The sequence below is a fragment of the Sapajus apella genome, unplaced genomic scaffold (assembly GCF_009761245.1).
Source record: "Sapajus apella isolate SASKATOON/1434 unplaced genomic scaffold, GSC_monkey_1.0 scaffold34, whole genome shotgun sequence".
NCBI classification, from domain to species: domain Eukaryota; kingdom Metazoa; phylum Chordata; class Mammalia; order Primates; family Cebidae; genus Sapajus; species Sapajus apella.
Genome location: NW_022436974.1, coordinates 11,905,258 through 11,918,909, shown reverse-complemented (window position 1 = coordinate 11,918,909; position 13,652 = coordinate 11,905,258). Strand labels below are relative to the sequence as shown.

Sequence of the window (13,652 nt, the reverse complement as noted above, 5' to 3'; positions counted from 1 at the left end):
CTGTTTGGGAGAACCTCTGTGGACAGCATGAAGACTGTCCCTAATCAAAGTCTTTAGTAAGCAGGAAGGATAGTCAAGGTTAAACAATGTGTTTGATTACCCTGGACTGCAATACTTTGGAAAATGAATCAAGGCTTGGGTTTTACTCTGGAAGCCGTTTCCGCCTGCTTCGGTAATCCTGCACTCTGCATCTACATCTTGGCCTTTTACGAACACTGCTGTATGTTACTCTTACAATTCTCTGCCCTTCTGCAAGTTCAGAAGTGACACCTTATTTCACTTCTGAGCCACTTTCTGGAAGGACCTGTAGAACTATATTGTTCTGCTAAACCTGTGACCACTCGTAGCTCATGGTTGCGTAATGGAAAAAATAGAATAGAAACATGAAATATATTAAGATTCGTCAGGGGACTTTGACAATTTTTTTCTCTTAACTCCTCCCTTTTGGTTTACTACTAATGCATTTCTAACAATAGGTCAGTGTGGTTGTAAGTGGCCCTGTAACGGTATCTACAGCAGTTGGTGGTGGTTTTGGTTCATCCACAAAGCATGTTGTTGGAGCAGAAGAAGAAAAGTGCTGGTTTCATTGACTGCAGGGTACCAGAGAGTAACCCCAAAGCTGAGGTGTGAGCTAAAATCCAGGGAACGTGGCTGAAACGTTCCACAGAGGATTACTTAATCCTTCCATCAGGACATCTTTAGATTTTGAATGTATCCTTGTCCAAGGGATCAAATATGCAGATTATAATCCTGTCATGAATTAAAAGGTGAACCTATTGGTCAAAAGCTTTTTGTGAGTCACCTTTCTTGAGATGATTTTGACATTCTTCACCCTGCTCATTCACAGGTATAAGCTGTTCTTTCATGTAGCCCTTGGAGTGTGTGGTTAGTGGGGTCCCAGCTCAAGTGTAATGGCTAAAGCACAGGCAGGATATTGCCCCAGGGAGCAACTGGGGAAGGTTGTATTCTCATCTTGCCACAAATAGCATTAACCCAGTGGACTCTGGAAACTATTCCTCCATGGTGGGAAACAGATCTGGAGATGTAAAATATGTGACATACATGGTTCATGTACTTGAACATGCTCCCATTTCTAAAAGACTACATGATCACATAGTGTCTCTGGTTTCCACAGTCCACTTTACCGGTGATGTTTGTGGGAACCCAGCCGCCAACAGTACCTGGTTTCATAATGCACAGCCTGTTAATCCTTCCCCATGACATCTAACTGCAGGAAATGGACTGAAAGTCAGTGGGGTTATTATGCAAGATATTGGGCTGTATCAGTGTTTAGCAGATAATGGGAATGGATTTATGCAGTCTACTGGAAGACTTGAAATAGAAAAAGGCAGTGGATTTAAGCAAGTTATAATTGTGGCTCTTCATGTGAATCTTGGACCCTTATGGACACAGCTGTATTTACTCATGATTCTCTGCTTTTCTATGAGTTTAGACTTGGCATCTTATTTTACTTCTGATCCTCTCTCTGCCATCCAGAAACGTGGTGGATCTGTAGAACTGCATGGTTCTGCTAAACCTGTGACCACTCATATCTTATGGATGCATAATGGAAAAAAATAGGAAAGAAACATGTAACATATTAAGATTCATCAGAAGACTTAGACAATTCTTTCTCTTAACTCCTCCCTTTTGGGTTTCTACCAATCCATTGCCAATAATAGCATAGGTATTATTGTGAGTGGACCTGCAATGATATCCATGGCAGCTTTTGGTGATTTTGGATCATCCACAAAGCATGTTATTACAGAGGAAGAAAAAAGTGCTGTCAGGATAATAGAAACGATGTCAGCTCTGATCACACAGAAAATCCAGAAGACTTCAACAGAGGGACAGCTGTGTCTATTTATTGGGATTCACTCAGGGTGGGTGACAAAATATTAGGGAAATATTAGGGAAAGTCAGAAGAAACAGAGAGCAACATTTTATGTTGGAACCCTCTTATTTTGCCACCTATCTCAGAGGACTGTGCTGAAAAGACAACATGGCCTTCATCTGGTGTTTCTTTAGACAGCCCCTCAGGAGTCCTCCAGCAGCCCCAGGAAAGCAAACAACTTCATGTTCTGACTTCAAGCCTGTAACTAACTGCACAAAACAGGCCTGGGAGTGAACTGCATGAAGGACGTTAATTCAAATCAGAGAAAATCAATTTTTTATTTTTTACAGTATAATGTCATATGAATGTATCTTAAAATGTGTGCCTTAAAATGTTCAGTTTTTGAGGCTAAATCTGTATTTCAAAAGTTGTGCCTAAGTCCTCCTAGTTAGATTTTTGTCCTTTACCGTTCAATGTGTGTGTGGCTTGGAGACGGCATTCGCTGGTCAGGAAGTTTACAATTACGCTCCACTTTCAGTAGACTAACAGCTCAGAGGTCCTCTCTCTGGTTACTGCTAAGACAGTGCATGGTCAGTCTTCCAGATCACCAGAGATGAATGTGATTTTATTTTTAAATCTGGTTTCTAGGAGTCACTCCCTGGAACAGAATAATTTATTCTTCACCCAGTGTTCACTGAGAATTTGTGCTTTAGCTCTTAGCCAGGATGGGTAAAAGCTCTTTGCTGATGAATCAGTGGTTAACTTGGGGAATGCTTACAAATTTGTCCACATTCCGCCTCGATTGCTCTTGGGTGGGTGCAGTCTAGCACAGAAACACAGGCTTCCATGTCTCCTGAAATTAGTGATCCCAGGAGACCTTTTCTTGGCTTTCTCTTTGCCTGGTTTTCTCTGGCAGACTGCCAGAAGTTTATTTGCTGTTACAAAGCATGCTAAAGATTTCAAGCCCCTTTTCACTGTTCCTAACCGAGGTCTCCATTGTTTTTGACAATGCCGTTGGGAATGGGGGTCACTACTTAAGCTAGTACATTTCATATTACCTTCTCCTACCCTTGAACTGGGATTTACCACATTGGCTGCCCTGGTACCCAGGCCTTCAGACTCAGATTGAATAGAGTCCAGCTTACAGATTGCAGCTCATGGTATTTTTTCCTCCACAATTTTGTGAGCCATTTCTTCATAATACAGTTAGTTTTTCCGGGTGGGCAGATAACTTCAGGTCAGGAGTTCGAGACCAGCCTGGCTAACATGGTGAAACTCTGTCTCTACTAAAATACAAAAATTAGTCAGGCATGGTGGCAGGTGCCTGTAATTACAGCTACTTGAAAAGCTGAGGCAGGAGAACCACTTGAATCTGGGACGCAGAGGTTGCCATGAGCCCAGATTGTGCCACTGCACTGCAGCCTGGGCAACAAGACACCATCTCTGTCTCTCTCTCTCTCTCTGTTCTGTATTATTCTACCTCTCTCTATCACTCTGTTCCTCTATGTTAGTGGTTCTGTTTCTCTGGAGAATGATGACTAATATACTAAGAAAAATTACATCAATATATGTTAAATAAATTTGTTAAACCTTGATACATATTATAAAATAAAACCAAATAATAATAAAAGTAAATAGCAATTTTCATTCTTTATAATTTATTTCAAATGTACATGTCAGCATAATTTTCATGATTTTAAATTCCGTAAGCATTAGGTTGAAAGTCAGAAGCAAGCCAAAACCATATTATTGCTGAACATTCTTCTGGATATTTTAATACAACACATTTAGAAGTTAGAAGTATAAAATGGTAAACATTTTCATTATTCTCTAAAGCTTATTATTTACCTAGAAAAAAAAACTTACAAATAAAAATTTTCTAAGATATCTAAAGACAAAATAAACACTCAGTATTCAATGGTTTTCATATAAAAAGTATACAACTACTTCTGTGATGCTAATATTCATGAGAACAAAATGTGAAAATAGCCAGAATCATTTAAGAGAATAAAGGTATACTGAGAAGGCATTAATCTTAGGTTGATTTTCAAATATATTAGTAAATCAAAAAATTAAAAGAATGTGATATTGATGTTTGAATTCATGGATATAGCAGACAGTGAAACAGGTTAGTGTACTTATCTATATCTGCCTTTCTGTGCATCCTTCTATCAATCCTGAGTGCTAAAGGTGAGATTCACTTGCACCTAAAGTAGCAGGAAAGATTTGGAGCTTCAAGAATAAATGCAGATAGCACCTACAGAAGCTGTACCCAATGTCATAAGGGATTCTGTGGAGGAGCTCATTCAAATGAAATAGGTCAGTTTATATTTTGTATTTTCATTTTTTCTTGTATGAGCGAGGAAAGTCTTGTTGAAAGTTAAGATTCAGATACACACAGAGAAATATTGAAATATTGCTGCCTACTCCCAGGCATGGGAATGGCCAACTTCTTACTGCAGGGAGTGGAGGAGAGAGAGATCAAGAGTGCGACAATTTTCTTAAGTCACTTACCCTACCTTTCATTAAATATCTCCAACCCTAGATTTAGTGCAGGAATCCTGAAAAACATTCCCACAGGGAAGGTCAGGGTCCCAGGCTCATGGACGTCCCCTTACCGCCTTTAGCAGGGCAAAAATAAGTAAAGCAAAGCTTCTTGCTTCAGAAATATTCAGTCTAATACAGTGTATACCCTACAGCCTAATCATTGCTTCATTCCAGGGGCTTTAATTGCATAAAATTCCCTGAGAAAGGGATGATATTTGTTAGTTTTTTAAGGATAAGGCCAGTATTAACTCAAGCTTATTTTTATTCTCTATCAAGAGTCCCTCCCATGTAATCCTGATCGAAGAGGGTGCTGTACCAAGTTACTTCTTCCCAACCTGTCCTAATTTGTATAGAGAAGGAGAGTGGGGAAGAAAGAAAAGGAAAAAAACCAAGGAAGTTAAAAGAGGCAAGAGGAGAGTACCTTCTCTTTTACGTGGATGGCATGAATGGGCTTTTGCTGAGAAACTCTGTCTGACCCTGGAGTGTGAGTCAGGCGGAGTCTGAGTCAGTGGAGTCCCAGTTTGAAGTCCTCTGAGGTAGCTGTGCTACAGACACTGCCCTCAGACATCAATCAACTTCTATTTCTTCTTCACTGCAGCAGTCTGAAGGGTTATTGCTTTCTTCCTCTTCCCCAACTTTCCTCCTCTTCTCTTGTGGTTCCATGGAGGCGTGATAATTTGCGCAAGTAGTCTGTGATGAATCTGTCCCTGGAGCCTGGAGCCCCTGCCTCTCCCCAAAGCCTTCTTGTAGATCCTTTGCTAAAGAGGACTGCGGATCTGTTTGTCTAAGCCTGGGATCCGGGCCTCCTGTCATGGCCATATTCTTACCCTTAGCATAGGTTGATTCTTTGTATGCAGCGTACTTTTCAGGTGACAAAGTCTTGAGCCAGAGATCCAATTTCACCTTGTATTGCTTCTGCAGCTCCTCAGCCTGGCTCTTATAATGATCCTTCTGGCTCTGCGGGATGCGCTGCCAGCGTCTGCCAATCTCTACCATGCGCTCCCTCAGGGACAAATGTTGCAGCTCTTTACTTGACCAGGAATCTTGGTGAAACTTGTGATATCCATTCATGGGGGGTTTCTTAGGCTCTCCATGAAATTTTACTGTCTTCAAAAATTGATCCGTTTTTGGAAGAGACTTCACTTCTTCCACATTTTTCTGAAACTTTTGCCCTTTGTTTTGAATCCTCTTGGAGACCTCCAATTTCCTGGCCTTCTGTACAAAATGGGGGTATTCTTCCCTGAATCGAGATAATTTTTCCTCAAATTCTTGTTTTTCCTTCTGGAAATCCTGAATATATTTCTGTTTCACCTGCTCTGGGAGCTCCTTGTATTTATTTGACAGGATTTTGATCAGTTCCTGGTTTCTCATCCCAGGGTACATTTGGGAATACTGTGGCCAGTTCTCCTTGACGAAGCGGTTATAAGCAGTAAGGGGCCTCTTTGGAAAGTCTGGATGTTTCCTATATTTTTGGCTTTTGTTTGTGTTTGTAACACATTTCCTGGCTTCCAGGACTAATTCTTTCAAAGTGCCGGATTTCCCCAAGTTGCAAGAAATCTCTAACCATTTGAGTCTGCACATTTCACCAGAAAAGTTTTCAAAAGCTACTCTTCCCCAGTCCAGGTGTGACTCAGTTGTGCTGAACTTGCTGTTGTCGTCGGATGGGAGATTAGTTTCCATGCTTTCTAGCAACCTCAAGATGTCTTCGTTGGACCAGTGGCTGTGGCTTCTAGGCAATGCCATTTTGATATCTTTGGCTTACCGGTAAGATCCCAGGTATGTAGAAAACTGAGCAAGAACACAGAGTTCTTTACTTTTAAGACTCAGTGGATAATTTGTTGCTGAAAGTCTTGCAGTATGTGTGATTCTATATTTCTGAGCAGAAAAACAGGAAAGTTACTTTCCTTCATTGGGAGTAATGAAAAACCTTACACCCTCTTTGCCATATGTTTCTTGTATAATTAAATTACCCTTAACAATATAAATAAAACATTGCCAATTTCTGAATTAAAATGTATGTTGGCCTTTCATACACTACATTTGCAATATTCAGTATCTCCACACCCCACCCCAGTCTGCTTTCTGCCAGATCTCACGTGAACCTATCTTAAATTGAGTTGCATCAGGCAAGCACCAGACCACTCACTCAAGAAGCTTACTATAACAGAAAGACCCTGAAGACAGAGTGGAAAGTTAAACTGCAAGGAGAAATGCCTGGAGGGAAAGAGCTTTCATTCTCTAGTGCCCTGAGTATGGCCATTTTCTCAGCGCAGACCAGGTATCCATGGCTAAAGGTGCAGATGAGAAGTTAAAGATACAATAGGACAAACCCAAGACGCCCTGTCTCTTAAAAAAAAAAAAAAGAAAGAAAGAAACTAGGAAAACTAAAAATTTATATAGGGCCAGGCCCAGTGGCTCACGCCTGTAATTTCAACACTTTGGGAGGCGGAAGCAGGAAGATTGCTTGAGCTCAGGAGTTCAAGACCAGCCTGGGCAATACGGAGAGACCCCATTTCTAGAAAAAAAAAAAGTTTATCCAGGCCCACAGTTGTGGTTTCTGTAGTTCCAGCTACTCGGGAGGCTGAGCTGAGAGGATGGCTTTAGCCCAGGAGGTCAAGACTACACTGAGCCTTGATTGTATCACTGCACTTCAGACTGGGCAACAGTGGGAGATCTTGTCTCAGAAAAACTGACCCTATCAATTTTTTGTGATTTCCTCCGTTTCTGTGTTAGAATACATCTTATATTTATTTATTTTTTACTTTTTTATCATCATCACTTACAAAATACCTAGATGGTTAAGACATCCATCTTTTTATCATTGAACCATTTGAAAGTAAGTTTTGATCTTAACCACAGTATGGAATCCTGTGACTTCGTGAAGCTGTAAGAATTCTTTTTTTTTTTAATTTTTGTGACATAAAATATAAACATTTATATAGTAGCTTCACAAAGTCACACATACAGTTTTATCCTATTTTATAGAATAAAAATATCAAAAAATAAGAGGCTTTGGAAAGAACATTCAAACAACAAAATGGATTTTGTAAATTAAAAATATCATTACAGAAATAAAAACTTTAATGGAATATTAGGAAAATTAAAAAATGCCTTTCAGCACTTTAAAAACTTTGCAGACAAGCAAAGCTTCATGCAAGCTGAAGTTACAGCCAACATAGCACTTTTCATATTCTACAAAAAAGATTTCCAATTAAATTCTAGATATCATGCTACAGATAAAACGGTATAATATCTAGGACTTTCCCTCCAGAAATTCACAATTTGTATAAGGAAGAAACAAAAAGTAAAGGAAATACTCACCTGAATATTCTATAACTGGTCTGAACAGTAGATGCAGGACAATTCATGCATCTGGAGCAAGAGTTTAGTGTCCTCTGGGCTTTCTGGATGACAGATGTTTCTTTTTCTGAGGTTTCCACAGTCTAGCACATTCCAAACGCTCTGAAAATAATAAGCCTTGCTTTTTGGATGCCAACGTTTTATAGGATTTTAAAGCACAGATTAGGTTTTCTGATTAGGTTTCTGCCGCACCGAGTACCAATCAAATTCACCTTTCCATCATTGATTAAATTAACTCAATTTCTAATCTCTGTAAATAACCCACTACAAACACCCTCTAGTGCTGGCTTATATTGTCATTGATTTCTAAACAACTCCTATGTGGCAAATTCACGTTTGATTTTCTGGGGCGACAAGTCTGCTTTCATTTCTGTTCCTACATCTGACAGTATTTTTATATGATATTGGAATATTATGTGAAATTCCATTCTTTGATAATTTCTACCCTTTCCTCACTGAAATCTAGGATCTGCTACCATCTCACCTTCCTCATGGACATGTAAATACCTTCAGAACTGATACATTTCTACCAGCCTTTAGATTTGAAGATCAAAATGCTAATGATGATGGTGGATGGTCTTCGAAAAAGAGAAGTAGAGGCTCGATGTCTCGCATCTCTGGCTAATCTAATTTTAAACTTAGGGAAATTAAATAGGTACCGTGCAGAAGAAAATTCAGATGGCTTTCTTTAAAGAATTTTGATTAAATTCAAACTAATCAAAAGGATACCTTTATTTAAATGACAACTTATTTGAACGAATAATCTTTAAATTTTTGTTTCATCAATATATAAAAATTGTGCATATTTATCTTGAACTCCCGACCTCAGGTGATCCGCCTGCCTTGGCCTCCAAAGTGCTTGGATTACAAGCTTGAGCCACCACGTCCGGCCTAAAAATTGTGCATATTTATAAGGTACAATATAATATTTTGATATACATGTAAATTGTGAATTGATCAAATTAGGGTTTGACAACGTCAGGCTTCATAATTTATAAAACAGGATTGTGCCATTTAAAAACTTTACATCTAAAGTTACCAACTAGTAATGAACTGAACATACCAAATTACAAGATATTATTTGAAAAATCCCAAATTAATAAAATATACATTTTATTAAATTAGGATATTTAGCTTTAAAGTACATTTTTAAAATACATTTTTAGCTTTAAAGTACAATAAATAAATATGACTTATTTTCAAAAAGAAAAAAATTATGTACAAATATGGATATAGATAAAAACATGTACAGGAAATATCAGTAGGACTAAACTCCTTGGAGATTTTAATAGCAATAACTTCATGATATAATTTTTTTTAATTATCATCTTTTTCTTTATATTTTATGGTATTGAAAAAGAAACCTTTGTCTCTATAAGAATATACTCTCAGACAGGCATCTCTTATATAGCGCACATAAATAATTATTTAGATGTTTGTAGTCTCAATTAGTTTGAGATAGTTGGGTATAGAAATAGCTATAACAGCACAACACACACATATATGTGCATATGCAAATATATGCAAATAAAATACTGTGGTGAAATAAAATACCTTTGTTTGTTTGTTCTGAGAAAAGCTCTAGCTCTGTTGCCCAGAATGCTGTGCACTGAAACAGTCCTGGCTCACTGCAGCTTCAAACTCCGAGATTCAAACGATCCTCCTGCCTCAGCTTCCCAAGTAACTGGATCCACAGATGTGCACCACCATGCCTGGCATTTTTAAAAAATTATTTTTACAGAAATAGATTATCTCAATGTTGTCCAGGCTGAACTTGAACTCCTGGATCAAGCCTTCCTCCTGCCTCAGCCTCCTAAAGCACTGGGATTAAAGGCATAAGGCTCTATACCTGGTCTTGAAAGGAATTTTTATTCAGTCTCATCCAGATGTTTTTGCTTTTTTTTCTGGTGCTAGTCCTAATAAAATTAAAAAGTCCTAAGGAAACTCTTCCCAACAGATAAAAGATGAATAAGTTGGTTATTATGTCAATATTCCCTGCATGAGTAATTTTGGTGATGAGCTTCTGTCTCATCATTCCTAGAAAAATGTTTTCTTTCTGCCATAATGTCTAATGCTTAGTAAAAAAGGCTCTTTCTTTGTATGTTGTTCTTCTTCTTGTAAATTAGACACAGTATCAGCTAGTATTTTGTTCTTAAGAACCAGCCCTGTGCCCTATATACAGGAGAACACTGGAATCAGGCCTGCTACTTATCATGGCTGCTCATGGCTGTGCTCTTTCTCTGTTCCTTGTTCCACTTCACTCCACAACATCTCACACAGAGCAAAAAGCAGAGCAGATATGTTCACATCCTCTGATGCTAATTGAGGCCACTCTGCTTTTTAAGAAATACAAAATTTGGCTCAAAAACATCTATCCAGATTGTATACAGAGCCTGGTGACCTCTCTAATATGACCTCCGGTTTTAACACAGTCAGTTCAGGTTCTGGATATTTTTACAAACTTAAGTTAGCTGTAACTGCTCGAGTTCTCATAAATTCAGATACAAAATCATTCACTTTCTTTGATTTCAACAATAAGAGTCACAAAACAAGATCTTACATACAAAGTACACCTCACCAAATAGGGGGGTTGGTAAATAAATTCAATTAAAAGTGATTGTCTATTGCTAGTTATATATTTCCCTGTAACCATTTCAAATCTTGGTGCTCATCCCTCATTAGACAGTGCTTGGCCCTCCTCTGTGCAAATGCTTCCTCTTCTCTTTCCACAAAGGAAAAATGCTGGTTCCTATATCTAGGAACACTGTCAGGCTATTGTTACTGTTACCATTACTTCATAGTCACCTACACATATGTGCAGCTTCTAAACTAAATATGGCAAAGAATTTTACTCAATGAAGACAAATCCATGTGAAATTTTAGGAGTGTTTCCTTTTTGGTAGAATCATCGACCGATTCTCAAATTTTACGGGGCTAGGTTAGCCATAGTTCTTTCCTCTGAGATCTTCATTTTCTGAGGAACCAAGTGTGATTCTCTGTTCTGATTAGGGTCTGCTTCACACATACCACAAAGTGTCACCCAGGTCAAGCATGAAAGGTTGCACTCAAAGTGACACCCGCAATTGATATCATAGCAGAGAAACAAAGACATAGACAAAACTGAGAGGAAGAGCAGTCCCAGCTAAGCAGCCAAATAGTTAGAATCCAGTCAGGAGTCCACACCTCAGACATTGTGGCTTGGAGAAGATGGGAACACATTAGATAAGTTTTTTTTGTTGTTGTTTTGTTTTTAGAGATGGAGTCTTGCTCTGTTGCCCAAGTTGGAGTGCCCTGGTGCAATCTCAGCTCACTGGAATCTCTGCCACTCAGATTCAAGCAATTCTCCTGCCTCAGCCTCCCGAGTAGCTGGAATTACAGGCACTCACCACCACAACTGGCTATTTTTTGTATTTTTAGTAGAGACAGGTTTTCACCATTTTGGCTATGCTGGTCTTAAACTCCTGACATCAGGTGATCTGCCTGCCTCAGCCTCCACAGTGCTGGGATTATAGGTGTGAGCCACCATGCCCAGCCTAGATAAGTATTTTTGAGGGATAAGATGGCAAAACCAGAAATATTTGGCTAGAGATGGTCTTTATACTGTTCTTACTTCAATCTCTCTCTGTTACTTGTATCCCTTATGCACAGTCCAGGCTCCTTTCAGTGGATGTTACTTTAATCTCTTAGCTGTGGCCTCTTTTTGCCTATAGGACAGCTTGCACATCACTCACTACCTGGCCAGTTTCTACAACTCAGCATTCAAGTGAAGCTCCTATCATAGTCTAAACTCTTCCTTCTGGTATACTTGCTTTTCAGTACTCGTCTGACATAAAGTGGCTGCTTTTCTTCAGAACAAATAACTCTTTCAATACAGCAAATGTCATGAAACTTGCCGTACACATAAACAAAAAAAAAATACGTGGAAACATAATCTATTTTATTTGTGGCAATGACAAACCTCTTTAGCGCATTTATGTCCTTAATAAAACAGTTGTTTGCTTTTCTAAATTCTGCAGCCCCTTTCCAAAAATGTTCCCATTTCCCTTTTACCTTCTCTAATATTCTCATGGTGCTTCGCTGTTTGTTTTTGGGCCAACCTCCCTCTCTTCTCCACTGCCTTTTGAAAAGCTGAGCAGTTGGATCTAGCAAAGATGCCCTATGAGCTCCAGGCACCATGCTGATAGAGGATGCCAATCTGGTCGGATGGCACGTTTTCCATGACAGCTGGTACTGACTGCTAGCATTCTCTGCTCATCAGTGGTGTCTAGATAGTGCACTGTGTAAGTCACCAGCAGTGGAGTAGCTCCTCCAGTCCAAGTTATCTTTTCTGCAGTCCCTGTGCACCAAGAGTATCATGACTAGTTAGCTCCAAAGCTCCTCACTGAGTAATGGCAATATACGGCCCACTGACAGTTTGGTAAGCTGGAGCTAGTACCGTCACTAGCAACAAAAGCAGATGATACTGCTTTCTCATCTGCATGCTTCTCTTTTATTCCTGCCTTTCCAGTTGCATGTAAGGATACATCATTCAATATTATCCTGTTGGAAGTGTTCTTTGACAGCATCTCTCTTACCTGTTGAGAATCAGCAATCCATGAACCATATTCTGTGAATATTCACCCTTTATGCTTACGAAGATGTGAGTTGCAGAAAGACACTGAAGTCTTTAGTAGAATTCCTCCGGACCACTCTTGATGTAAGCAGCTTCCCTGAACGACTCCAGCTCTCTAGAGACCATGTGTAGCCTCCATGTACAATGCTACAAAAAAACAAAAACACATGCACACAGAAACTTGTCTTGATCATCCTTTTTGACTCTTGCAGGCTTCTTCCTTCCTTTTAACGTGATTGTTTTTATTAATAAGATTAGTGTAATGTAGTATTTCCTGTGGGTGTTTCCCAAATATCTTTGGAAATACATTACAGGTGAGGGAAGGGACTCACAAAGGAATTCCAAGCGGCTGGGATTAAGGAACACGTGAATGAATACCTGATTGAATTTAAAAGATTGGATTAAAAAACGAATCGACTAATCTCTTTTCCCATTGCGATTATGTTGCCCTCCTCTTTCAGTTGTCTCTATATTTTCTGCCTCTCTCCCACAAAGATAATTTCTTTCCAATTTTTTCAAGTAATAAAATAATGAACTTAAGCTTCCCCTGTGAAATAAGGACATGTGTGACCCTAAAAGTTAGAAAGGTTCGAATGATAAAATTTTAATATATAATAGGTGGTTGTTCTCAGCCATTTTAAGGAAACCTCAGATGTATATCAAGGATAGAAAATAAAGTCCTAAAATATTATAGAAATGTGAGATAAATGTTCAAAAGAATTCTGTTAAATGAAATTTGAAGGATGCCATTTATTTGGACTGAGCTCCAACAGACTAAATCAAAATGCAGCCATTTATGCTGAAGTTCTGCATTGCTGAACTTTTAATAACATTGTTTACTTTGTAAAAAATCTGAAAAGATAGATAGCAGCCAAATGCCAAAACAGGCCAGCTTTAGCCAGCATGGTGAGGAAGTCCTCTATGAGGTGCTAATTGAGGCCTCAATTAGCATGGTGAGGAAGTCATCCTTGCAAGAAGAGTACCCTGATGCCAACCAATTAGCTTGTTGTATTATTCTATTTCTTTATTCCTGCTTAAGTAACCTTAAAAAAACTGGCTCTTGTACCATTCCCAGCATAGCAACTCTCTAGTCTTGGATGAGATATTTCCTGATTTTTGAATCACAGATAAAAGCCAATTAGATAATTTAGCTAAATTTGCAAAAATATTGTCTTTTCCTATCTTCAAATATACAATGAGAAAACTCAAATAGATATGAGAAAAATTGGCCAAAATCACATACACACATATCAGGAGTTGAACTGAGAACAGAAATAACGTTTTCTGATTTGAAGGCAG

General features: G+C 38.8%; 1 protein-coding gene and 1 pseudogene across 1 annotated transcript; one reads left to right on the top strand and one right to left on the bottom strand.

Moving 5' to 3' along the window:
* The first annotated feature begins 179 nt into the window (after positions 1-179).
* On the top strand, positions 180-1,581 carry LOC116563124 (annotated as a pseudogene).
* A 3,367-nt stretch (positions 1,582-4,948) lies between these two features.
* Positions 4,949-6,215, bottom strand: UBTFL1 (upstream binding transcription factor like 1). Its single transcript, XM_032295670.1, has one exon. The coding sequence runs from the start codon at positions 6,122-6,124 to the stop codon at positions 4,949-4,951; it is 1,176 nt and encodes a 391-aa protein (XP_032151561.1). The 5' UTR covers positions 6,125-6,215.
* Positions 6,216-13,652: the final 7,437 nt, after the last annotated feature.